The 24,501-nt window shown below is 45.5% G+C and overlaps 1 protein-coding gene across 1 annotated transcript in view; it reads right to left on the bottom strand.

The window, feature by feature from the left end:
- LOC130103813 (ATP-binding cassette sub-family C member 2-like) overlaps nucleotides 1-24,501 on the bottom strand; it is a 79,869-nt gene that overhangs the window by 37,734 nt on the left and 17,634 nt on the right. The window contains exons 8-14 of the mRNA XM_056270143.1: nucleotides 21,369-21,547; nucleotides 17,631-17,808; nucleotides 14,238-14,492; nucleotides 13,753-13,818; nucleotides 13,520-13,657; nucleotides 12,388-12,534; nucleotides 8,453-8,537 (exon numbers count right to left, since the gene is read on the bottom strand). Coding sequence (XP_056126118.1) covers nucleotides 8,453-8,537; nucleotides 12,388-12,534; nucleotides 13,520-13,657; nucleotides 13,753-13,818; nucleotides 14,238-14,492; nucleotides 17,631-17,808; nucleotides 21,369-21,547 — 1,048 coding nt within the window. The remainder of the gene's footprint in view (nucleotides 1-8,452; nucleotides 8,538-12,387; nucleotides 12,535-13,519; nucleotides 13,658-13,752; nucleotides 13,819-14,237; nucleotides 14,493-17,630; nucleotides 17,809-21,368; nucleotides 21,548-24,501) is intronic.

The raw sequence follows: 24,501 nt of genomic DNA, 5'->3' as shown, positions 1-24,501 counted from the left end.
CTCTGCCTGGAGCATCTGGTAGCCGCTACATAGAGGGGGGGGATTGTGTCACAGTGTCTGGTTTGTGTTCCCTGGGTTTTCACTAGAGGTTTCTTTCCCAGATCGTCACCTTCTCTCATGAACTACATTTCCCATCATCCTGTTCTGTCACTCATCTCTGATCATCGCACGCAGCTGTTTCCACTCACCCTGTTAGTATCTGTGTATTTATACCCTGTCTGTTCAGTCATTGTCACGGAGTCCTTGTTTTATGTCACCACACTTCCAGAGTCTGCATCTGCCCGGTTCTTGTCTGTGTCTTGTATTTTGGATTGCCTTGTTGGATTTTTGACCTTTGCCTGGACTGGTTGTGAGTACGGATTACCCAAATAAAACACTGCCATTGGATCTATCATTTCTCGTGTGTGTATCCTGACAATAACATTCTCATTAAGTTATGAAAACATTATTTCTGAATGTTGTCTGAACTTTCAAAATGTACAGTTTAAAAAAAATGTAAAAATGTTTTTTCTTGGTTATACAAACATTAAGGAAACAATCTTCAAACATCATGTAAATGTTACTTTTTAAAGCGATTCTATGCAGTTTTTTTAGCTTAACTGAACAGCTTCAGAGTTATTGAAATGGTTATATGACTTCTTTCGGGTTGAATGGTGGCCGTCCCATAATGTTTGAAGAATGATACAATGGAATGTTCCCCAAAAGTTCCCCTGTGGTGAAAATCCAGCTTTTAATGTTGTTTATATGTCTATGTGGTGTTTTTAATATGCTTTAAGACAAACCATGTGTAAGTTCATAAGTCGACAGCATTGCTGAGTATTTTCTCCTTAAATCTGCAGTGAACCAAAGACAGTCTCAAAAACACGGTTTGAAATCGCTGGTGTTTCTGACGTCACAAACTACCCTGTAGCCAATCAGATCAACGTGTGATCGTCAACGAGTGGATCTCTGAGGGAGTGAGTGAGTGACTGGAGGCGGGGCTCATTAGCAAATTCATAGAACCGCTAATACTAAATGAGGCAAGGGTGTCCAGATACATTCAAGATATTTTAAGACATGAAGACATTTTTTCAAGGGAATTTTTTTTAAATATGTCATTTTGGTGATTTATTCATTAAAGATGAGTTTTAAGGGCTGAAATTATTGACTACAGGGGACTTTAACTTTGGCATAATTAAGAAGAAAAAAAAATTAGAGAACATTCAGAAATAACATTTTCATAACCATGTGAACGTTAGCAAAACATTCTTAGAATGTAATATGCTGGCGGGGAACTTGGACTTGAACTATTCCAGAACATATTATTACTGCATTAATGAGTCAGCTTTTCTAAAACCATCTGTTGTCATCTCTACTTCCCCTTTAAGGTTTGTGGGGAAATATGCGTATGTGTGACGTAGTGGGGCAGGTGGATGATGGGAGTGTAAACAAAAGGAAAAGTATAGCGAAGGCGGAGTGAATTCAGTCTTGAGTTTACGGTGCGAACATAATAGTGATGCAGGCTATGCTCCAGTTGACTGCTAGCAAGAAAAGTGCCTCGTATGCCCGTGAATGTGTACCGCTGTGAGTGATAATAAAGCCGAGTTCATTGTTGCAATCAACCGACGCCTCACTGCGTGTGTTTCAGCTCTGTTAGCCCGGACCACTAGACGCAAGTTACCTGCAACGAGCCGAGTTATTATGTTGATGTCAGCTCGCTCTCAACTACGGTTCGGAGTGTAGAAAGCTGAGGAAGGTAACACTGGGGGCTTCGTCCGGGATCTAACAAGCAAGAAAAAAAGTAAAGTTTCGTCGGACGCAGAATGACAGCGCTCGGGGCTAGAGCTAAAGCTAGCGCGTGGACGAAGAGGCCTGTCGAGATGGAAACCCCTAACGTAAGCACCAACCCATTTTTAATGGATATAAGAGACACTGATACGGACCAAGATAATCACGGGGACGGCAGATATAACGACAGCACTAACCCATTCACGGCTGGCATGGAGCGAACTTTAGCCACGGACGGAGCTTTTGCTCACGGCCGGATCCCGTTTTTCAACCTAGCTTTGCCCCCCACACCACCGCCATCACGGTTGACTAACCCGTTCCTAATGCCCGTGGAACCACAGAATACAACAGATGGTGAGTCCACGTACTTTTATCAGCAAACCTGTGACTGTTCAACGCATATGATAGCCAGCCCTGTAGCAGTTTTACCGCACTGTTTTAAAAATAGCCCCGCCCCAACGGTTGCCCGACGCGCCATTAATCAGCTAGCTAACCCGTTCACTTCCATGAACTGTATGGTACAAAACCCTTTCTCCCAGCCCCATGCATTGCCCTCTCAGTTCACATCGACACCTTTTCCACTCTGCACGCCCCGGCCCGTGGAACGTTGTGGAGCAATGAGCTACAATGATAACTATGCCCCACACCGTAATCGATACCAGTACGGTCAGTCAGCTGTGGAAAGGGCCAAGTCAGCCCCACGCACAGCGGCGGATGTTGAAATAGAGGACGTTAGTGACGATGAACATTATGGATATCAAGAGAGAATTCCAATATTAAAGCCAGGCCATTTTGATGGAACTGGCTCCTGGAAAGACTTTATTCATCGGTTTGAAAGCTGTGCAAGGGCAAACCATTGGTCGGAGACGACAATGGCGGTTCAACTGAGATTCAGCCTGACTGGCGCGGCTGGAGCTATCGTCCATAAAAACCCCAGGTCTGACCGCTGGAGCTACAGGCGGATTGTGGCTGAAATAGAGACCGCCTACGGGCCACGGTCCGACCATGCGGCAGCCATCGGCATTGAACTGAGGCAGAGGGTTAGGGGGCAGAACGAAGCCCTGCACCTATTAAGGGATGACATCTACGAGAAAGTGTCCATTGTGTATGCTGACCGTACCGAGCTGGAGCAGGACGCCATTAGTGTGGAAGTTTTCACCAACGCCCTGGCCGACGCAGAGGTGGTGCAGAAATTACTGGAAAAGCAGCCGCGTACCCTATCCAGAGCATATGACATCGCACACAGCTACGAGACCACCAAGAGAGCCGCCAGAACAGTCACACAGTTCATGCAGCCTGGCCAACGCGGTCTTGTAAATCAAAGAGCCAGGGCCACCATTGTACGTGAAAATAACAGCAGGCCAGCTTGTGTGGAGCCAGTGGGGGTAGAGGTTTGGTCCATCAACTCACCAGAGAGGGCTTCAGGATTTAATCAGCAGTGGCGCCAGAAGAGAGACACAAATGTCAAAATGCCAATGGGGGATGTTCAATGCCACAACTGCTCCGGTCTAGGGCATATCCAGAGAAACTGCCCTTCCCCCCGACGACCCAGACATCAAGGCCGGACAGTCAACAAGAACACAGCACCCGACACAGGTAAAGTGGTCACCTGTTCTGCGAGTCAGGGAGACGACATGTGTGTTAAAATATTGATATATAGACTAGAAATGTGTGCTCTTCTTGATTCTGGTGCGCGGAGGAATGTGTTGCCCCTCCATCTCTTTAACTCTATTCCTGCAGAGTCCAGACCCCCAATAGAGCCATCTGTCGCACAGGTCCTGCAGGGTATCGGGCCCAGTGGTCTGGCAGCTCTGGGGGAGGTTAACTTACCAGTACAAGTTGGGAGCAGGGCTACCAATGTGAACTTTATTATGGCTGACACAGCTGAGAACACCGAGGTTATCCTGGGGCACCCTTTCCTACATCAGACAAGTGCCCAACTGGACTATGGTCGACGTGAGATAACCCTCTTTGGAGAAAAGGTACCTCGTTTTAACCAAAACCATCAGCCCCGGGTACACATTGTCAGAGTGGCCCGCACAACAGTGTTGGAATCGGGGTGTGAGTATGTAGTGCCTGGCACCGCCCACCTGCGCTATACTACTGAGGGAGACCTGATGCTGAGCCCAACCAAGGGTTTCATAGAAAAGCACCACGTCCTGGTGGCTCGCATCATCGTACAGGCGCAGCGGTCCACCAACGTTCCCATTAGAGTTTTCAACCTTGGTGCCTTACCTGTCACTTTGAAGAGAGGCGCTGTGGCAGGGATTCTACAGCCAGCCATGGTGGTGAGGAAGGTGGAGACCCAGCTGCCTCTGGCCTCACCGGCCTCTGAACCTATTAACTCTGTCTGTGTTTCTTTACCCAGCCACCTGCAGGTCTTGTATAACGAGAGCTGTGCTAGTCTGCCTGAGGACGACCGGGTGAGGTTGGCCCGTCTGCTATGTTCTTACAGTGACGTCTTCTCTACGGGGCCCACTGACCTTGGACGCACTGGCCTCGTGCAGCAAAATATCCTCACCACCCCTGGGCCGCCTGTGAAACAGCAACCGCGCCGGATGGCTAGGGACAAACAGACTGCAGCAGACCAGCAGGTGCAGCAGAGCCTGGACACTGGTGTGGCCCGACCCAGCAGCAGCAGCTGGGCTGCACCAATCGTCATGGTGAGAAAGAAGGATCAGACGTTGAGGTTATGTGTCGACTACAGGCCCCTAAATGAGAGAACCATAAAGGATGCTTATCCACTACCTCGCATCCAGGACACCTTAGACACATTGTCCACTGCCAGGTACTTCAGCACGCTCGATTTAACATCAGGGTACTGGCAGGTGGAGATGACGCCGAGAGCCCGAAAAGCCGCCGCTTTCTGCACCCGTAAGGGCTTGTTTGAGTGGAATGTGATGCCTTTCGGACTGTGCAATGCGCCGGCCACATTCCAGAGGCTCATGGACCGTGTCCTGGCCGGGCTGCAGTGGGAGACCTGTTTGGTCTACCTCGATGACATCATTGTCCTGGGACGGGACGGAACTGAAATGTTGGAGCGGCTCAGTCAAGTGTTCGGCAGACTACGCGCAGCCAACCTGAAACTTAAACCTTCCAAGTGTGTCCTGTTCAGGGAGCAAGTGGCTTACTTGGGGCACATCGTCTCCGCCAACGGTGTCGCCACCGACCCTCAAAAGATCCAAAAGGTGGTTGGGTGGCCCGCACCCCAAAACGTATCTGAAGTGCGTCAGTTTGTCGGCCTGGCTTCATATTACCGACGCTTCGTCAAAGATTTCGCCTCCATTGCCAAGTCTCTCCACGAACTGACCAAAAAGTATGCACGCTTTAACTGGACGGGCGAGTGCCAGGAGGCGTTTGAACAGCTGAAGAGCCGGCTGACGTCAGCACCCGTGTTGGGTTATCCCCTCGACAGTGGCCAGTTGCTCCTCGACACGGACGCCAGTGATTGCGGAATTGGAGCAGTCCTCTCCCAAGTGCAAGAGGGTGAGGAGAGAGTACTCGCCTATGGGAGTAGGAGATTGTCAGCCACTGAGCAAAACTACTGCACCACCAGACGAGAACTTCTGGCAGTTGTCGAGTTCACCTCTCATTTCCGGCAGTACCTGCTAGGGAGATCATTCATCATACGAACTGACCACAGCAGCCTACGCTGGTTGACTCGGATGAGGGAGCCTGAGGGCCAGCTCGCTCGCTGGCTGGGAAAACTGGCAGAGTATGACTTCCAGGTGATTCATCGTCCAGGGAGACAACACCAAAATGCGGATGCGCTCTCCAGAAGACCCTGCGGGACGTCGTGCCCATGCACAGTACCAGAGCCTAGCCTCAGTAACCAGCCCCAGCACAAAGGGATTCAGTGCAACATGGCCGAGAGTCCAGTTTCAGAGGATGCTGGGGAATCTCCTGCAGAGCAACCTCCAGTGGGGGTAGTGGACGCTCCTAGTGACAATCAAGCTGGCTCTTCATTTCGTGCAAATGTCTACAGGGTGAGTGAGCCAGGCCAAGTTAAACTGTTTGGTGGTTGGACCCGAGAGCAGTTAATAAGTGCACAAGAAGCTGACCCAGGTATAGCACCAGTGAAGAAGTGGATGGACGAGGGGAGGTGTAGGCCACCCTGGGTTGACATCGCACCCTGCAGCCCTGCCACCAAAGCCTACTGGTCGCAGTGGAAAAGGCTCTACCAGAAAGATGGAGTTTTGCTAAGGAAATTTTACTGCACGGATGGAAGGGTATTCTATCCACAGATCCTGCTGCCTCAAGAGTACCGCACCTCAGTGATAGAACAATTGCACGATGGCCCAGTCGGTGGCCATTTTGGAGGAGAAAGGACCCTTGCACGTCTCAAGGCCCGGTACTACTGGTACAATATGAGGGATGACGTCACTCTGTGGTGTCGCACTTGCACCAGCTGTGCTGCTAAAGCCCGTCCTAAGAAAACACCTCAAGCCACCATGGGCACAGTGCGAGTTGGTGCCCCCTTCGAACGGATCGCAGTTGATTTAATGGGACCATTAAATGAAACCGAAAGGCGTAACCGCTACATAATAGTGGTACAGGACTACTTCAGCAAATGGGTGGAAGCCTATCCTGTTCCCAACGAACAAGCAACGACAGTGGCTGAAAAGATTGTTTCCGAATGGGTGTGTAGGTACGGAGCTCCACAGTGCTTACACAGTGACCAAGGTACCAATTTCGAGTCAGCTGTGTTCCAGGGCATGTGTGTGCTGCTGGGAATCGACAAGACACGGACCACGCCATTTCGCCCTCAGTCAGATGGCCAAGTAGAGCGTTTCAATGCCACCCTGCAGAAAATCCTAGCCACCACAGCAGAACGATGTCATTGGGATTGGGACATTATGACCCCCTATGCGGTCATGGCTTACCGTGCAACCAAACACAGCTCCACGGGCCTGACGCCTAACATGATGTTGTTCGGACGGGAAATTACAGAGCCGGTGGATCTTGTTGCTGGGCTGCCACCTGACACAGGCAACGCTACTACCCCGTCGTCCTATGTTGTACAGCTAAGGGAACGGCTCGAGCTATCTCACCAGTTGGCCCGGGAGGCACTGGGAAAATCTGTTGAGCGTGCCAGACGACAGTACGACAAAAATGTTTGCAGAGTTCAACACAAAGTCGGTGATGCAGTATGGTTCCTGGTTAAAGGAACAAAAAGAGTAAAGAATAAAGTGCGAAAGTTCCTGCCTTCCTACGAGGGTCCGTACTTCGTGGTGGGTGTACTGGACGATTTGGTCTACAGAATAAAAAGGGGCCCGAGAACGAAGATGAAAGTCGTTCATCACGACAAACTTAAAGCGTACCACTCCAGGACAACACTGGACAACAACTGGGTTTTTCAAGAGGCTGAAATGTGGACACCAGTGGAGGCACTACCCCTGTTGTCAGACACCAGCTCTTCGGAAATTGATATCAGTCCCCTTGACCTTCAGGGTACATCACCAGAGACTGAAGACCCTTTGGTGGGGTCCCTTCCAGGTCTTTTCTCTTTACCACCGTCATTGGCAGTTTCACCAAGCAGCAGCCAGATTCCTTGCCGCACTGCTGGGCCTTCACTGGATGAAGCTGGGACCCTGCATGAGGCCAGGGGACAAGCTACTCGCCCTGTTTTGAACTCCACCCCTCTGCGTCGACCACGGAGGGTCCGCAGAGCTCCTGACATGTTTGGTGATTGGATTGTTCACTGAGCGTATCTGTTTGAGGTTGGGTGTAGGTGGATCGCTGCCCTCCTCAAACCAAAAGAGTTCCTGTATTGTCAAACCAAAAGAGTTCCTGTATTGTCAAACCAAAAGAGTTCCAGTATTGTATTATTACCATAGTAATTTGACTATGTTGAGCTTAAAATGTGAAGTTGGTATGGGTTAAATATAATTGTTTATTATCAACAGTCGGTAATTTGGATACTAGTGGGCTGCATAGTTTTGTTATAGCATCCTGGGTATGTTTACTGCTAATCACTTTATTGAGTATGGGTGTGAAAAATAATGATGTAAAGAAAAAAAAGAGTTTGTTAATTTGTTTAACAGAATATTTTGCCCTATTTTTGCACTCAAAATCCTGCAATCTAGAGTAACTTTACGCTAACGTGGAGTTTAGTGGTTAAACTAATGGTCACATTTTTCTCAGGGAATGTATAAGTGTCATGTTTAGGCCTGTGTACAGGGTAATGATGCTGGAGATATGTTAAAGGTTTAATCATTCTCCAGAGTGGGGGTAGTGTTGTCATCTCTACTTCCCCTTTAAGGTTTGTGGGGAAATATGCGTATGTGTGACGTAGTGGGGCAGGTGGATGATGGGAGTGTAAACAAAAGGAAAAGTATAGCGAAGGCGGAGTGAATTCGGTCTTGAGTTTACGGTGCGAACATAATAGTGATGCAGGCTATGCTCCAGTTGACTGCTAGCAAGAAAAGTGCCTTGTATGCCCGTGAATGTGTACCGCTGTGAGTGATAATAAAGCCGAGTTCATTGTTGCAATCAACCGACGCCTCACTGCGTGTGTTTCAGCTCTGTTAGCCCGGACCACTAGACGCAAGTTACCTGCAACGAGCCGAGTTATTATGTTGATGTCAGCTCGCTCTCAACTACGGTTCGGAGTGTAGAAAGCTGAGGAAGGTAACACATCAGAAATCAGTTTGTCTAAGAATACTAAAAAGAGTTCTTGACTCACTGTTGCTGTCGTCATGCTTTATTACCGTCATGTCCAGATCACTGCCACTCAGAAACTTCTCAAGTCTTTTTTTAGATACAGCGGCCTGAAAAAGTATAGAGTTATATTTCAAACTCGAAGATTTTGAAAAGATTTCAAACCTCAAAGATCAAAAATACTTTTATAACTGCAAACAAAGCTTATTGAATGGTAGCAATAAAATGCTTCGTTAACACTTTACAATAAGGTTCATTAGCTAACATTAATTAATGTATTAACTAACACAAACTAACAATGAGCATTACATTTGTTATTTTATTAATCTTTGTTAATTTTATTGTAAAGTGTTACCAATGCTTCCGTATAGATAACAATATAAATATATATACACTGTAAAAATGATATGATCAATAAATAATGACAACATATGTTTTTACATTGTTTTAACTCATCAAATGTTATACAAGATTCAACTAATTTTTTTTAAGTCAGTCTAATGTATTTTAAGTTGAAATTACTTAAACATTCAAGTTGATTGTACTTAAAAAATTTACGGCAGCAACTTTTTACTGTAAAAAGTGTTCAGTTTACTTAAAAAAATAGTAAACACGTTGCCTTAAATTATTAAGTAGATAAGCTTAATGCCTAATTGAAAAATTTAAGTTATGTGAACTTGACAATTCCACATTACTTAATTTTTTCGATTAAGCATGAAGTTATTTACTTAATAATTTTAAGGCAACGTGTTTACTAAAAAATGTTAAGCTAAGTCAACTGATCACGTGCAGTACCTGTCACGAACACACACAGGAAAAGACAGATTCAGTTGCAGTATGTTTATTAGGGTAATCCATACTCACAATCCAGTCCAGGCAAGGTTCAAAATCCAAAAAGGCAGTCCAAAACATAAAACACAAACAAGCCTCAGGCAAAGGCAGGGCACAGAAGTGTGAGGACATAAAACAACGACTCCGTGACAAACACTAAAACAGACAGGTATATATACACACAGAACTTACAAGGTGATGGGAAACAGCTGAGTGCAATGAACTGATGAGTGACAGACAGAATGCTGGAAAATGAAGTCAAACGTGTAAGACACCGTGAGAACGAGGACCTCTAGTGACAACCCAGGGAACACAAACCAGACACTGTGACAAAACCCCCCTCTCTACGGAGCGGTTACCAGACGCTCCAAGACCCACAAAAAAACAAACAAAAGTCCAGGGGGGAGGTGGAACGGTGGAGGATCAGGGGGAGGGATGGGGGGCCAGGTCCATGGAAGGGAACAGAAAAAGGGGGTGATGGTTTAGCCGGCGACCAGGGCGAAACAGAAAGTCCATCAGTTGGCCAGGGCGAAGCAGACAGTTCATCGGGCGACCAGGGCGAAACAGAAAGTCCATCGGGTGGCCAGGGCGGTGAAGACCCCTGGTTCAGGAACAGCAGACACCAGCTCAGGAACAGCAGACACCAGCTCAGGAGCAGACACCGGCTCAGGAACAGCAGACACCGGCTCAGGAACAGCAGACACCAGCTCAGGAGCAGACACCGGCTCAGGAACAGCAGACACCGGCTCAGGAACAGCAGACACCAGCTCAGGAACAGCACACATCAGCTCAGGAACAGCAGACACCAGCTCAGGAACAGCAGACACCGGCTCAGGAACAGCAGACACCGGCTCAGGAACAACAGACACCGGCTCAGGAACAACAGACACCGGCTCAGGAACAACAGACACCGGCTCAGGAACAACAGACACCGGCTCAGGAACAACAGACACCGGCTCAGGAACAACAGACACCGGCTCGGGAACAGCAGACACCGGCTCAGGAACAGGAACAGACACCGGCTCAGCAACAGGAACAGACACCGGCTCAGGAACAGCAGACACCGGCTCAGGAACAGGAACAGACACCGGCTCAGGAACAGCAGACACCGGCTCAGGAACAGGAACAGACACCGGCTCAGGAACAGCAGACACCGGCTCAGGAACAGGAACAGACACCGGCTCAGGAACAGCAGACACCGGCTCAGGAACAGGAACAGACACGGCTCAGGAACAGGAACAGGAACAGACACCGGCTCAGGAACAGCAGACACCGGCTCAGTAACAGGAACAGACACCGGCTCAGGAACAGCAGACACCGGCTCAGGAACAGGAACAGACACCGGCTCAGGAACAGGAACAGGAACAGACACCGGCTCAGGAACAGGAACAGACACCGGCTCAGGAACAGGAACAGACACCGGCTCAGGAACAGGAACAGACACCGGCTCAGGAACAGGAACAGACACCGGCTCAGGAACAGGAACAGACACCGGCTCAGGAACAGGAACAGACACTGGCTCAGGAACAGGAACAGCAGACACCGGCCCAGGAACAGCAGACACTGGCTCAGGAACAGCAGACAACGGCTCAGGAATAACAGACACCGGCTCAGGAACAACAGACACCGGATCAGGAACAACAGACACAGGCTCGGGAACAGGAACAGACACAGGCTCGGGAACAGCAGACACCGGCTCGGGAACAGGAACAGACACCGGCTCAGGAACAGGAACAGACACCGGCTCAGGAACAGCAGACACCGGCTCAGGAACAGGAACAGACACCGGCTCAGGAACAGGAACAGACACCGGCTCAGGAACAGGAACAGACACCGGCTCCGGCTCAGGAACAGACACTGGCTCCGGCTCAGGAACAGACACTGGCTCCGGCTCAGGAACAGACACTGGCTCCGGCTCAGGAACAGACACCGGCTCCGGCTCAGAAACAGAAACCGGCTCCGGCTCAGGAACAGACACCGGCTCGGCGGCGGCCATCTTGTCCGGAGACACAGGCTCGGCGGCGGCCAGCAGGGGGATGGCCTCCCGGACGACAGCGGGCTATTCGGGGACGACCTCTGAGTCGACAGCGGGCTGTTCGAGTACGACCTCCGGGACGATAGTCCGGCGGAACGAGACTCTGGCCTGGCGGCCTGGGGAATTGATACCCGCTGAGACCCGTGAAATTCCCAGGCTATCGGCTGTTTGGACAGATGACAGCGGCTGATCGGCCAGCTTGGACACCAGTCCACTCCACCCTCGGACATGTCCAACGGAGGCAGCCGTGCTGGCTGATGGTGCGGCCCGCGGAGGGTCTCGCTTTCTGGCCGACGGAGACACTGGCTCGACGGTGGCCATCCTCTCCTGAGACACAGGTGCAGGGTCCGCCCTCCCGTCAGGAAACACCGATGTGGACTCAGTCATCCTGTCAGAAAAAACAAACCCGTCTGACGTAATCCTCCGGCTACGTCTCTGTAGATAATTAGTGAACTCCCAGAAGTCCAGAGTCTCCAGCCCCATCATCTCACATCGAGGTAATGGGTTATCAAGGCAATTATTAAAAAGGTATTTTAGTGCCGCCTCATTGTAACCAATACCTCTTGAGAGAGTCCAAAAGAATTGAGCTAGTCCACCCACCGACTGTCCCTGTTGGCGTAAAGCCATTAAATTACTGAGTCGTCCCCTCCTCTCTTCCTTGGTGGTAGGGGGACGGATTCGGAAACCCCGTACTGCTGGATCCTTGCATGACGGAGTCGTTCTGTCACGAACACACACAGGAAAAGACAGATCCAGTTGCAGTATGTTTATTAGGGTAATCCGTACTCACAATCCAGTCCAGGCAAGGTTCAAAATCCAAAAAGGCAGTCCAAAACATAAAACACAAACAAGCCTCAGGCAAAGGCAGGGCACAGAAGTGTGAGGACATAAAACAACGACTCCGTGACAAACACTAAAACAGAGAGGGTATATATACACACAGAACTTACAAAGTGATGGGGAACAGCTGAGTGCAATGAACTGATGAGTGACAGACAGAATGCTGGGAAATGAAGTCAAACGTGAAAGACACCGTGAGAACGAGGACCTCTAGTGACAACCCAGGGAACACAAACCAGACACTGTGACAGTACCTGAACCATGGAAGAGATCAGCTGTGGAAGCATGGTGAGTGGGAAGCGCAGTATGTTGAAGAGTGAGATCGAGGTGAAAGCTTTCTCTGCATCCAAGATGTTATCCGGACTCACAGACACGAACACAGCGAAGGTCGCGAGAGAAACCTGAAGATGACCCCACATGACTTCAGTGTCTATCAGGGGGTGCTTGCTTTCTGACATTCATTCATTCAGGATTTCAAAAGATTTTTAACTTTGCTGTCAATCCACTGTTGACTGAGGGGTATTATAACTCTGTTCCTTCATTAATGAATAACAACACAGGAACAAATGAGTAACGCACTATTAACACTCTAGTAACTGCTATAAACTAACAAGAATCCCTGATTAATGAATTAGTAAGTAATAGCGCTAAGTTAAATGTGGTAGTTCACTATTAGCTAATCAATAACTACTTTTTTTTTCATACTTCCCAAGGAACTACTATATACAGGTTCAAAATTAACATGAATAATGCATAATTTATAATAAAAGGTAACGGTGACCCACTATTAATGACTCAAGTGTTACTACATCCTTCTAAAGGAGCTACTAATAATTTGGATCAGTATCTAAAGTGAAAAACATGATAACTAATAACTAACTAATATTGACTCATTGTAAGCTTTTGAGATTTTTGTAAGATTTTGACTAGTAATTACTTCCGATGGATTTAGTCACTTTAGTCATGTCATGTTTCCGACACTTTAGTCATTACTAGTGTGTTGTTCCCACGATCTTCACTTCAGAATAATGATCCAAATAATGAGTAGTTCCTTTAGAAAGATGTAGTAACACTTGAGTCATTACTAATGGGCTACCATTACCTTATAGTATACATTATGCATTATTAATATTAATTATGAACCTGCATATAGTAATTCTTAGTCTTTAGTGAGGTATGAAAAATAGTAGTTATTGATTAGCTAATAGTGAACTTCCACATTCATCTGAACGCTATTACTTACTTATTCATTAATCAGAGTTTCTTGTTAGTTAATAGCAGTTACTAGAGTGTTAATAGTGCGTTAACAGTTTTATAAAGTGTTACCGACTGAGGGGTGCCTTGAAATAGAAAATCATACTGTATATAAAACATTATTATACTCACAAGAGCTGGAGCGCATGAAAATATGAATGTGGAGACAGAAGAGAGGTAGGCAAACTTCCTCATCACCTTCAGCTCCTTCTCTCGAATCCCCTGAACCTGAGACTCAAAAGAGGATTCCCAGGCGTAATACTTGAGGATCTACCACACAGATAACAAAGAAATGAGAAGATACACGTCAAAAAAACATATTTTCATGTGTCCTGTGTGATAGAGGAGTGTAGGAAACCACTTACTTTGATCCCATTCAATATGTCATTCACAATTTTCATGCGCGAGTCTTTAAATTTCATGATTTCCACCTGAAAAGAAGCATGTGGCGTTTAGTGGATAGTGATGCAGTACATTATATTTCTATTGTGTTTTCGGTAACACTTTCTTTAAATGTCACTGTAACTATAATATAATAGCATTATAGCAATGCAGGCTGCATCTTTACAATACATTCATGGAACCGTACGACTGACTAATTAATACTTATAAATCAGTGTATAATGGATTATGAGCATGTGCATTGAAAAAGCAAATGCATTAACTATAACTGTTCTTATAATGCAGTATTGGACTTATTGAGTCTTTCTAAATTTATTTATAATATAGTAATACTTATAACTATAAATGGAGCTATAATTCATTATAAGCATGGCCTATATAGAAAGTGTTACTGTGTTTTCTTTTGTCTTTCATAACATAAGAGTGATGGTTTATGAAGCGTGATCACCTGGAAGGCCCCGGATTTGGTGGCCAGCCAGCCGTTAATGGGAACCATCAGCACCATCACCAACAAGCCCGCTAACACCGACGGGCCCAGCTCGATCCAGAGGAAGGCGATGGACAGGGCGATCTGCAGCGGACACGACCACAGCAGATGAATGAAGTTTGTGACGTCGTTGAACCTTTGAGCATCCGCTGACATCAGGTTCACGATCTCCCCAGCGGTCGACTCTTTCCTAGAGTCGTTAGACACAACTAATGCCTGAGGGGAATCACAAAATCATCCACTGGTTATGATGCAACTAAATGATTAGACTGCTAAAATGCCCCTTGTATGCTATTCTAATGTTGTTTCAGAGTCTCCTACAACAAGTTTACATTCATCTAATATCAAAAACACTTGAATTTTCTTAAAATGTCCATTTTGCATCAGCTCTTTTCTCTCAGTGTCTGAAACAGTTCGTTCGAAGATTCAGTCTCTCTAAGAGCTCTGAGAGCTGCTCTGCTGTGATTGGTCAGAAAGCAAACACTCATTATCATATCTGAATCTCAGCTCTTGACACACAGTGATACGAACAGTAACGATGGTGTGGGTTTTACCGTATCAATCTCATCAAAGTGGAAAACAGCGTCTTCTCAACACGAACAACACAAACCAAACTCTTCCAGTCTCAGACAAACTACAGTGTTTGAGGGCGGAGCAAAGAGACGCTGTTCAGCCAATCAGGACCAGAGGCTGGCATTATGCAAATTAGTTACAAACCTACATTGTTATTGTGAGGGTTTTGTAAGGATGAACCCAATTGCAGACAGTTTGCGAAAACACAAGGTTTATTTGACAAAAACCCACGATGGGGTAAAACAAGACTGAAGGGCAAAAACAAAGACTAACAACACTAGACTAAGACTTGACAGGTAACTAGACAAATAACAGCAACAAGATCAGGATTGTACAAGACAGAGTTCTTCACTAGATACTCACGAGAGGGTCAACACACAGGTAAGGTATCACATGATACACACACTGAGAATCACAATGAACCGGCACAAGACAGCAAACACAAGGGGATTAAATAGAGAGACTAATGATAACAACAGGTGACACAGGTAAAGCAATAATGACAAAACGAGGATAACAAGGGGGCGGGGCCAGAGGACGAGACAACACAAGCACATGGTCCAAACCAAAGGCCACGTGCTTGCACACAAAACATGGTTCTGTCATGATCCTGCCTCAAGAATTAAACAACAACAAGAACTAGATGGCAGAATCATGACAGAACGCCTCCCTTAAGGAGCGGCTTCCAGACGCTCCTCAAGGGAACGTCAAACACGGGACATGACAGACTGTGACACAGACACAAACCAACAAAACATGACAAACAACAACAACGGCATACAAGAATACATAACAACAGGGTTGCGGTGCATCAGTAAAAAAAAAAAAAAAAGGGAGGGGTGGTGGGACAACAGAGTCCATAGCGGGTGATCCAGGGTGGACAGGTGGGGTAGGAGACTTGGGTTTACGAGGAGCGGACTGAGGGCGAGGAATCCGGGCATGTTTGGACAGAGAGACACGTGGGGAAACCAGACTGGAACGGGGTGACACGTGGAGAAGCGTTGGGGAAACTGGACTGGGACGGGGCAGATGGCGATACAGGACAAAAAACAGAGGGAGAAGTAGGCGACTGGGGAACGGAGGTGGGCAACACTGTGGCTGGCTGTGGTGCAGGAAAGGGGTCAGGGTTCTCAGTAACTGAGCCAGTAACAGTGCGGACTAGACCAGACTCAGAAGTGGCGCTCCCCATATCCGAGTCTGAGTCAGTGACGACCGCAGCAGACTCTGGAACCGAGCTGACGGAAACAGATCCAGGAACGATGCTGTCAGAAACAGGCTCGGGGACCGCGCTGGCAGAGACTGGGTCGGAGGCAGCGCTGGCTGAAGCAGCGCCCTCAGCAGGGAAGGAAGAGACGGGGAACGGGAAGACCCCTTCTTTCTCCTCTTTCTCCTGGGGCGGGAAGCAGAGGCCATGAGTGGATTTGTGCTCGGTTGGGGAACCACTGCAGGATCCGTGACAGGTGGAAGACGAGCGGTTCTCTCAGGCTGGGTTGACTCCGTAGCTGATGCCTCTGACGGGGACTCCCATGAGGTCCGCCTCCCTCGTTTTCCCCGAAGGCCGAAGGAGGTGGATGGAGTCTTAGGAGTCGTGGAAGAGTCAACCGGGCTCCCAAACGTCACAACGCCTATCCAGCGACCCTCAGGGATAACCGGCAGCCGAGCAGAAGGTGAAGACCTTGTGGAGGTGTCCTGCAGCTCCTCCCGACACAAACGGTCCACCACCTCCCGAAACGGACGACGGATCAGCCCCTCCCGTTCCGACAAAGGAGGAGGGCCATTGAGACCCGCAATGTAGTACGAGTTGAGGAGGATCTCTGGCAGGAACCTCCTCCTCTCTTCCACGGCCTGGGTGTACTCACCCAGAGATCTCTCTCCCTGGGGAGAAAACGGTGCCTTGCCGCTCCTCATGTCGCAGGCAGTCGTCAGCCACCACTGCTCAAGGGAATCAGGTTGTCGCTTGGCAGGGAAAGACGAACTGTCTGCTGGGTTCCTTTCGGGCCGGTTCATTCTGTGAGGGTTTTGTAAGGATGAACCCAATTGCAGACAGTTTGCGAAAACACAAGGTTTATTTGACAAAAAGGGAAAACAAAACCCACGATGGGGTAAAACAAGACTGAAGGGCAAAAACAAAGACTAACAACACTAGACTAAGACTTGACAGGTAACTAGACAAATAACAGCAACAAGATCAGGATTGTACAAGACAGAGTTCTTCACTAGATACTCACGAGAGGGTCAACACACAGGTAAGGTATCACATGATACACACTGAGAATCACAATGAACCGGCACAAGACAGCAAACACAAGGGGATTAAATAGAGAGACTAATGATAACAACAGGTGACACAGGTAAAGCAATAATGACAAAACGAGGATAACAAGGGGGCGGGGCCAGAGGACGAGACAACACAAGCACATGGTCCAAACCAAAGGCCACGTGCTTGCACACAAAACATGGTTCTGTCATGATCCTGCCTCAAGAATTAAACAACAACAAGAACTAGATGGCACAATCATGACAGTTATATTACGGAAGTGAGACTGAATTACTGACGACTCGTTTAAGAGACAAAAACTCCATTTATCTGCATTTTTAACTTTAAAACTTTGCAGATCTTTTACACTCAAAAACATCTGCTATATTAACACTACATGAAAGAAAATATCAGAAAAAGCACAATAGGGGCACTTTAAAATAACACCTGATATCTAAAACCACAAATACAGAATACTGCAAAGAAGATTATAAACTGGTGCGAAACAGAGATCTAACAGATACCTTCTTGTAAACGGCGGCCATGATGGCTGTGCGTACTTTCATGCCCAGGACAAAACATTGCTGGAAATACTGTTGCAGAATAACGGACTGTAAGAACGCCACCAGCAGAAGCAGCACGGCGTACAGGTATCCGGTCCACGCGTCGCTCGATCTGTCCTGAACGAAGGCTATCATTAACCTGTGATAAAACACATCATATTGCTCCACCAGATTCAGAAAGAATTAATAACTGGTAAAAACTGCCCAGAAACAAAAATATGTTATAAGAACGTTTTGCTAATGTTCCCATTAAGTTATAAAAACTTTGTTCTCTGATCATTAAAAATGTCTAGTTTTTTAAATGTTTTTCTTGCTTAGGCGAATGTTAAGGAACATTTCATTGAATCATTCTTCAAACATTATTGGAATGTCACTTTTAAATGTTCTCTGAACGTTCTGAAACAAGCAGTTACATTTTTAAAAATGTTAGACGAACCCCCAACTAAACTTTTCAGAAAGAAAAAACATGATGTTTAAACGATGTATAGTTAATGTTTTGTGCAAACGTTTCAAGAACATTATTAAAGGCCAGAAAAATTAAAGGAACATTCTCTTAGGGACTGTTCGTTTTTTATTTAAGGGGCCACCGGAGGAGTTTTGAGATCTGTAGTCAAAAAAGACTTGACCCTCCTTCGCCAGTAATACATATTTCTATGACCCTCCAAAATGATTGTGAAAAAAGGCATGACCCTCCCCTGGAAAAAGGCATGACATCTTTGCGCTTGGCAAAGATGTTCAGATAGCCATTGTTTTTTTTACAACCATGACAAACGACTAAACACGTGCTTTCTCATCTTACTAAGGCTGTAACGATAGACCAAACCCACAATTCGGTTCGTATCATGATTTTTTATTTTAGATTTACTTTTTTTTTTTTTTTAAATCATGTTTTCGGTGCTGATGCAGTGGTGACGCGTTCATGTAACAATTGGGGTGGCGCTCCCAATAAAGTATCTTAAAGCTGCCACAAAGAACCGGCAAAAGTAATGATTATGAATATGTCAAATATAGCAAGGAGAGATTTTAATTGTTTATTAATAAACAAGGTTTTTCTGTGTCAGTGTGTCGGCTTCAAGATGAAGTTGACTCTTGCTGACTCGCGATCTTCACAGTAACACGCCAGAGAGAAATGCAGATTTCATATGGATTACAAGCCGAGAGCAGTCTGTTTTTCGTTTTTAAATGTTCTGTTTAAAAGTGGACATCAAGATTTCTATATATTTCTCAAGTCTGTGAGGCAAGTACATTATACGCTGAGTGTCGGTTCATTTATGAGACGAGATTCCAGTTTACGCGCCGGCGACTCTGTGTCATGATGATCTATTTTCTACTATATTTACTTCTTATTTATTAAATCCAGGCAATTGGTTGATGAAACATTAATTAAAATTAAGATACAATTAATAAATAACGAAATTTACTTTAAAGAAAGGCTTTGTGCTTTCTGAAGTCGCTTTCAGAGCGGTCATGTCCGTAACGGAGAACTGTCACGTCCGTAACATGTTTTTTTCCTCATAAATGCGAACACGAAAAAAAAAATATATATAATATTTTATGTTCTGTGGAGGCTGACCCTTCTTCATCCGGTTATTAGCCTACTTTTGTTTTGCGCAGTGTAGCCTAATTTGTACAATTATTAAAAAATATTTTGCCACATAAAAGTTAAAGATTTGTTGTGTCACGTCACATGTGTATTTCGCTCATATTAAATATAAAACGTGTATAAATGTGTACACTGATATTTTTCTAATGTCTTGACTCCTTTATTAAGGGGGTATGGATATATAAACAGACGTTTCAGTATTAAATGCATTTTCTGATAATTTATATTTCAAGTTTTGACTGCAAATGTCACGTCCATAACGCTGGAATTGCCCAATTTTAAAGAATTTATCCTCAACTATTTTTTTGGTGTAGGTCTGCGTATTTTATTATGTTAACTTCAAATAATTCTAATAGTAATTTAAAAATGTGGTAGCCCTATGCCCAACACATCACACTCCACTGTTATGGTGGCAATTTCAGTAGATTTAATCACTAACATTGTTGTGGAAACCCAATAAGAATGGAAACTAAAATATGGTAGTATCGTACAGCGCACATCAGCTGCAGTTCTGGCGCCTCAGTCCCAATACAGGGCTCTCAAGTGTCACTCTTTTCGGTCTTTTGTCACGCTCTCCCGCCACACATTGTATTTCTCATGCTGAAAAACTATATGTAATATATTTAATATGCCGCAGCGCCCAAAACTCTGGCCACAGTGTCTGGTGTGTGTTCCCTGGGTTGTCACTAGAGGTCCTCGTTCTCACGGTGTCTTTCACGTTTGACTTAATTTCCCAGCATTCTGTCTGTCACTCATCAGTTCATTGCACTCAGCTGTTTCCCATCACCTTGTTAGTTCTGTGTGTATATATACCCTGTCTGTTTTAGTGTTTGTCACGGAGTCGTTGTTTTATGTCCTCACACTTATGTGCCCTGCCTTTGCCTGAGGCTTGTTTGTGTTTTATGTTTTGGACTGCCTTTTTGGATTTTGAACCTTGCCTGGACTGGATTGTGAGTACGGATTACCCCAATAAATTACTGCTTTTGGATCTCTCTCTCCTGTGTGTGTGATCGTGACAGAAGCGCACAAAACGCTCTGTGGAACCGGCAGGAATCAAGCGCGTCTCCTCTGGTGTTGTTCGTCGAGCTACACAATAGCCAATCAGAAAATACCACTATTGTGTCTGGGTAAGATTTAACGCAACAACCAATGACAAAATTTTATCCAATTATTTTTTGGAAATAGGCTCATTTTACAACCACCCCAGAGTTAAACTGTTGAGTTTTACCGTTTTCTAATCCATTCAGCCGATCTCCGGTACTGACGGTACCACTTTTAGCATAGCTTAGCATAGATCATTGAAGTGGATAAGACCATTAGCATCTCTCTCAAAAAAATGACCAAAGAGTTTGGATATTTTTCCTATTTAAAACTTGACTCTTCTGTAGTTACATCGTGCACTAAGACCGACGGAAAATGTAAAGTTGCGATTTTCTAGGCTGATATGGCTAGGAACTATTCTCTCATTCATGCGTAATAATCAAGAAACTTTGCTGCCGTACCATGAGTGCAGCAGGCGCAATGATATTATGCAGCGCAAACACAAACTTATATGGTCACGCAGGAAGTAACCTAGCTGGGGACTATTTTCAGGCGCTGCGTCATATCATTACGCCTGCTGCACTCATGGTACGGCAGCAAAGTTTCTTGATTATTACGCAGGAATGAGAGTATAGTTCCTAGCCATATCAGCCTAGAAAATCGCAACTTTACATTTTCCGTCGGTCTTAGTGCACGATGTAACTACAGAAGAGTCAAGTTTTAAATAGGAAAAATATCCAAACTCTTTGGTCATTTTTTTGAGAGAGATGCTAATGGTCTTATCCACTTCAATGATCTATGCTAAGCTATGCTAAAAGTGGTACCGTCAGACCCGGAGATCGGCTGAATGGATTCGAAAACGGTAAAACTCAACAGTTTAACTCTGGGGGAGTTGTAAAATGAGCCTATTTCCAAAAAAAGTGGAGTATCCCTTTAATGTTACTGCAAGAACACTTGTTCATAACTTTGAGAGAACTTTTCATGTTTGCGGACCATAAAGCCCAAGTCTAAAGTCTTGGGGTACAAGAAAAGATTGAGAAATTCAGAGCACGCACTTAAGAAGTTGTGGACTAGCAAACGCCAGCAGGTCCTGTATGAGTTTGAAGAACGCGGACTCTAGAAGAACACCTTTGAAGGACTTCACGATGGTGGGAATCAGCCAGGACTGAGGATAGTCGTCGGATTCAGAATCATTCTTCGCTTTCTTTTTCTCTTTCTTTTTTCCCGTCTCCTCCTAATAAGAAACATTGTGAGTGTGTCAGTTAGTCTTTAGATTATCTTTGTTTTAACAGATTAAGGTATGGTTATGATGGATTAGCCCATCGAATTGCAGCATACATTCATTAAATCAAACAGAATAAACTAAATAAAAAGGTAGAAAGAGAATGAAGGTGAACGAAACAGTGTGTAAACCACAATCAACACAACAATGAATAGAGTGAAATGAAGCTCTTAAATACACAAAATAATCAACTCAATACAAAACAGGTAATCACAAAACACTAATCAATCAAACAATGAATTACTATGACATAAAGAAAAAAATGAAACAGAATTTTGATTAAATAGAATTTTCTCTTCACAGTTTTTTCACTTTCTGCTGAAATTATTGTGGATTTTCTTCATATTTATTTTGTTGTTAGTACTAAACAGAAAATATGACGCATATTTTAAAAAGATATCACAACAAACATTTAGGTATTTTGAAATTTGTCTTTATTTATATTAATTAAACTAAATATTTTCTCCTAATTAAAAATTATTTTATTGTAGCTGCTTTTGTTTATATTTATATATCTATATTTGTAGATATTTCATCAAAATGAAAGGTTTCGTTTAGTTTTATTTATTTAAAAGCAATTTTACACAACTGACCATTGAAAAAAGTGCTGTACAAAATCCATAACACATAAAGACAACCATAAAAAACACAACAATAAAACTACAGTTAAATAACAGCGAAATAAACCCCTCAGTTTTAATAGCCTACACGAACAACTATACCCCATTAAATGCTAATGCGAAGAGGCATTCCTTGGCATAAGCCTATTGTGAGGTACCAAGTGTCACCCCAAATACTGGGATGTGTAGGCTCACTGGCTTTAGGTGGTGGAGGAGGAAAAGACGGTTACCGGAGCTCAATTGTTCCAAAAAATAGAATAAAGTTTATTTATATTTTAACTCAGAAGTCAAGAAAACAAAATAATCAAAAATAAATCAAAATAGCACAATGCTTCTAGATTTCAACGATAGTACAGCAAACACTTTGTACATAGCCTCACAGCAAGCTAGTACTCACCCTCACTCTCTCTAATGCAGAATGAGGCCCTCTTAAATAGGCCAAAGCATTAAGCCAAATTGGCCCATTGAGGGCCAATTGGACCATACCAACAATCAGGGTATTATCTTTTGCCTAAGGCCATAAATAAGCTATAAGCTAAGCAGAAAAAAAAAACATTACATGAAAACAAAATATTATCATCATATCACTATCATTTTATACAACCTTTACACCACCTATTCACACCAGCCATATACATACAAAACATTATTACAAACAAACACCCCTGTGAACAATGCTCTGCACCCTCTGCCCTATGACACAGATAAATACTGCCCCTACAGTGGCGCGCGCATCCGCATAGGAGCAGTCGAACCGGACCGGGCGGCAGGAAATGCGTGAGTCGTAATATGTATGAATTCACTAGGATTTTAGACAGAAACAGGGAGTAAATGGGACATGAACTAGTGGGTACCGCACTACATGTCATGGAGGTGGTAAAGTAGGAAGTTATAAGCAGTGACAAATTAGTTTTGAGTGTTGTGAATGAAATCGCGGACTAACTGTGCTACAAACAAATCAACGCGAATGAGTTAATGGCGCCTAGCCTCGCGCCAGCCTTCTCTTTAAACACACCTTCACAAAATAACACAATTAGCCTAAGCAAGGCATCATTTTCTTATACAGGAGCGTGCGGGTGTATGTGTGTGCAACTGTCCAGAGTCTCTCCCGCTCACGCGTGTAACGTCATTCACAGTCAATGCGGGGGTGCGTAACAGTGAGAAGTGAGGTTCACTTTCTCACATTTCCCTCCCCCTTTGGAGTCTCGCCAATCGGGTGGCGAGACAGAAAGTCTGCAACAGTATTCTGCTTGCCCGCTCTGTACTGCACCGTGAACCTGTAGGGCTGCAGGGCTAAAAACCAGCGGGTGACTCTAGCATTGGAGTCCTTCATGCGCCCTAGCCACTGCAAAGCGCGTTTGTCAGTCTCTAGGGTGAAGTCTCGACCAAGCAGGTAATATTTCAAAGTGTCAAGCGCCCACTTCACAGCCAGGCAATCAAGTTCTATGGCCGCATATCTGGTCTCTCTCGGGAACAGTTTCCGGCTAATATAAGCCACAGGTTTCTTGTCGTCACCCTCTCCTTGGAGCAGCACTGCCCCAAGACCAACACCTGATGCGTCCGTCTGGACAGTGAAGTGCTTTCCAAAGTCAGGGCTCTGGAGAACTGGATCTTTGCAGAGGGCCTCTTTTAAATCCAAAAAGGCTTTGTCTTGCTCCTCCCCCCATTGAAGCTGGGTGGAGTGTGACTTCTGAGTCAAGTCTGACAAGGGAGCTGCTTGTCGGGCAAAGTCCGGCACAAATCGGCGATACCAGCCCACCAGCCCCAGAAATGACCTAACCTCCTTCTTTGTCTGGGGCCTTGGACAGTCCTGTACTGCCTCGACTTTGTCCTTTTGAGGCCGGATCACACCACGACCCAGAACATGGCCAAGGTATTTGACCTCCTCTTGGGCTATGGTACACTTTCTTGGGTGGATGGTCAGGCCCGCTCGCTGAATGCACTGCAATATCTCACCTAGATGACGCTGATGCTCCCCCCAGGTGGCGCTGTACACCACTATGTCATCCAGGTATGGAGCAGCAAAAGAGTCTGTACCTGCCAATACAATATCCATAAGTCTTTGAAAAGTGGCTGGCGCCCCCTGCAGGCCAAATGGCATTACCTCAAACTGGAACAGACCCTGCGGGGTCTGGAATGCAGTGTACGGCCTGTCTGTCCTGACCAAAGGCACCTGCCAGTATCCCTTGCATAAATCCAAGGTAGTGATGAAGGATGCTTTGCCGAGGCGCTCGATCAAGTCCTCGAGCCTAGGCATCTGCCGAAAGTCAATACAAAAGCGCATAG

The sequence above is a fragment of the Rhinichthys klamathensis genome, unplaced genomic scaffold, assembly GCF_029890125.1.
Source record: "Rhinichthys klamathensis goyatoka isolate OS25496 unplaced genomic scaffold, OSU_Roscu_1.1 h1tg000298l_1, whole genome shotgun sequence".
Lineage (NCBI taxonomy): Eukaryota > Metazoa > Chordata > Actinopteri > Cypriniformes > Leuciscidae > Rhinichthys > Rhinichthys klamathensis.
The sequence above is the reverse complement of the archived record's forward strand: the minus strand, read 5'-3'. Positions and strand labels throughout refer to the sequence as shown.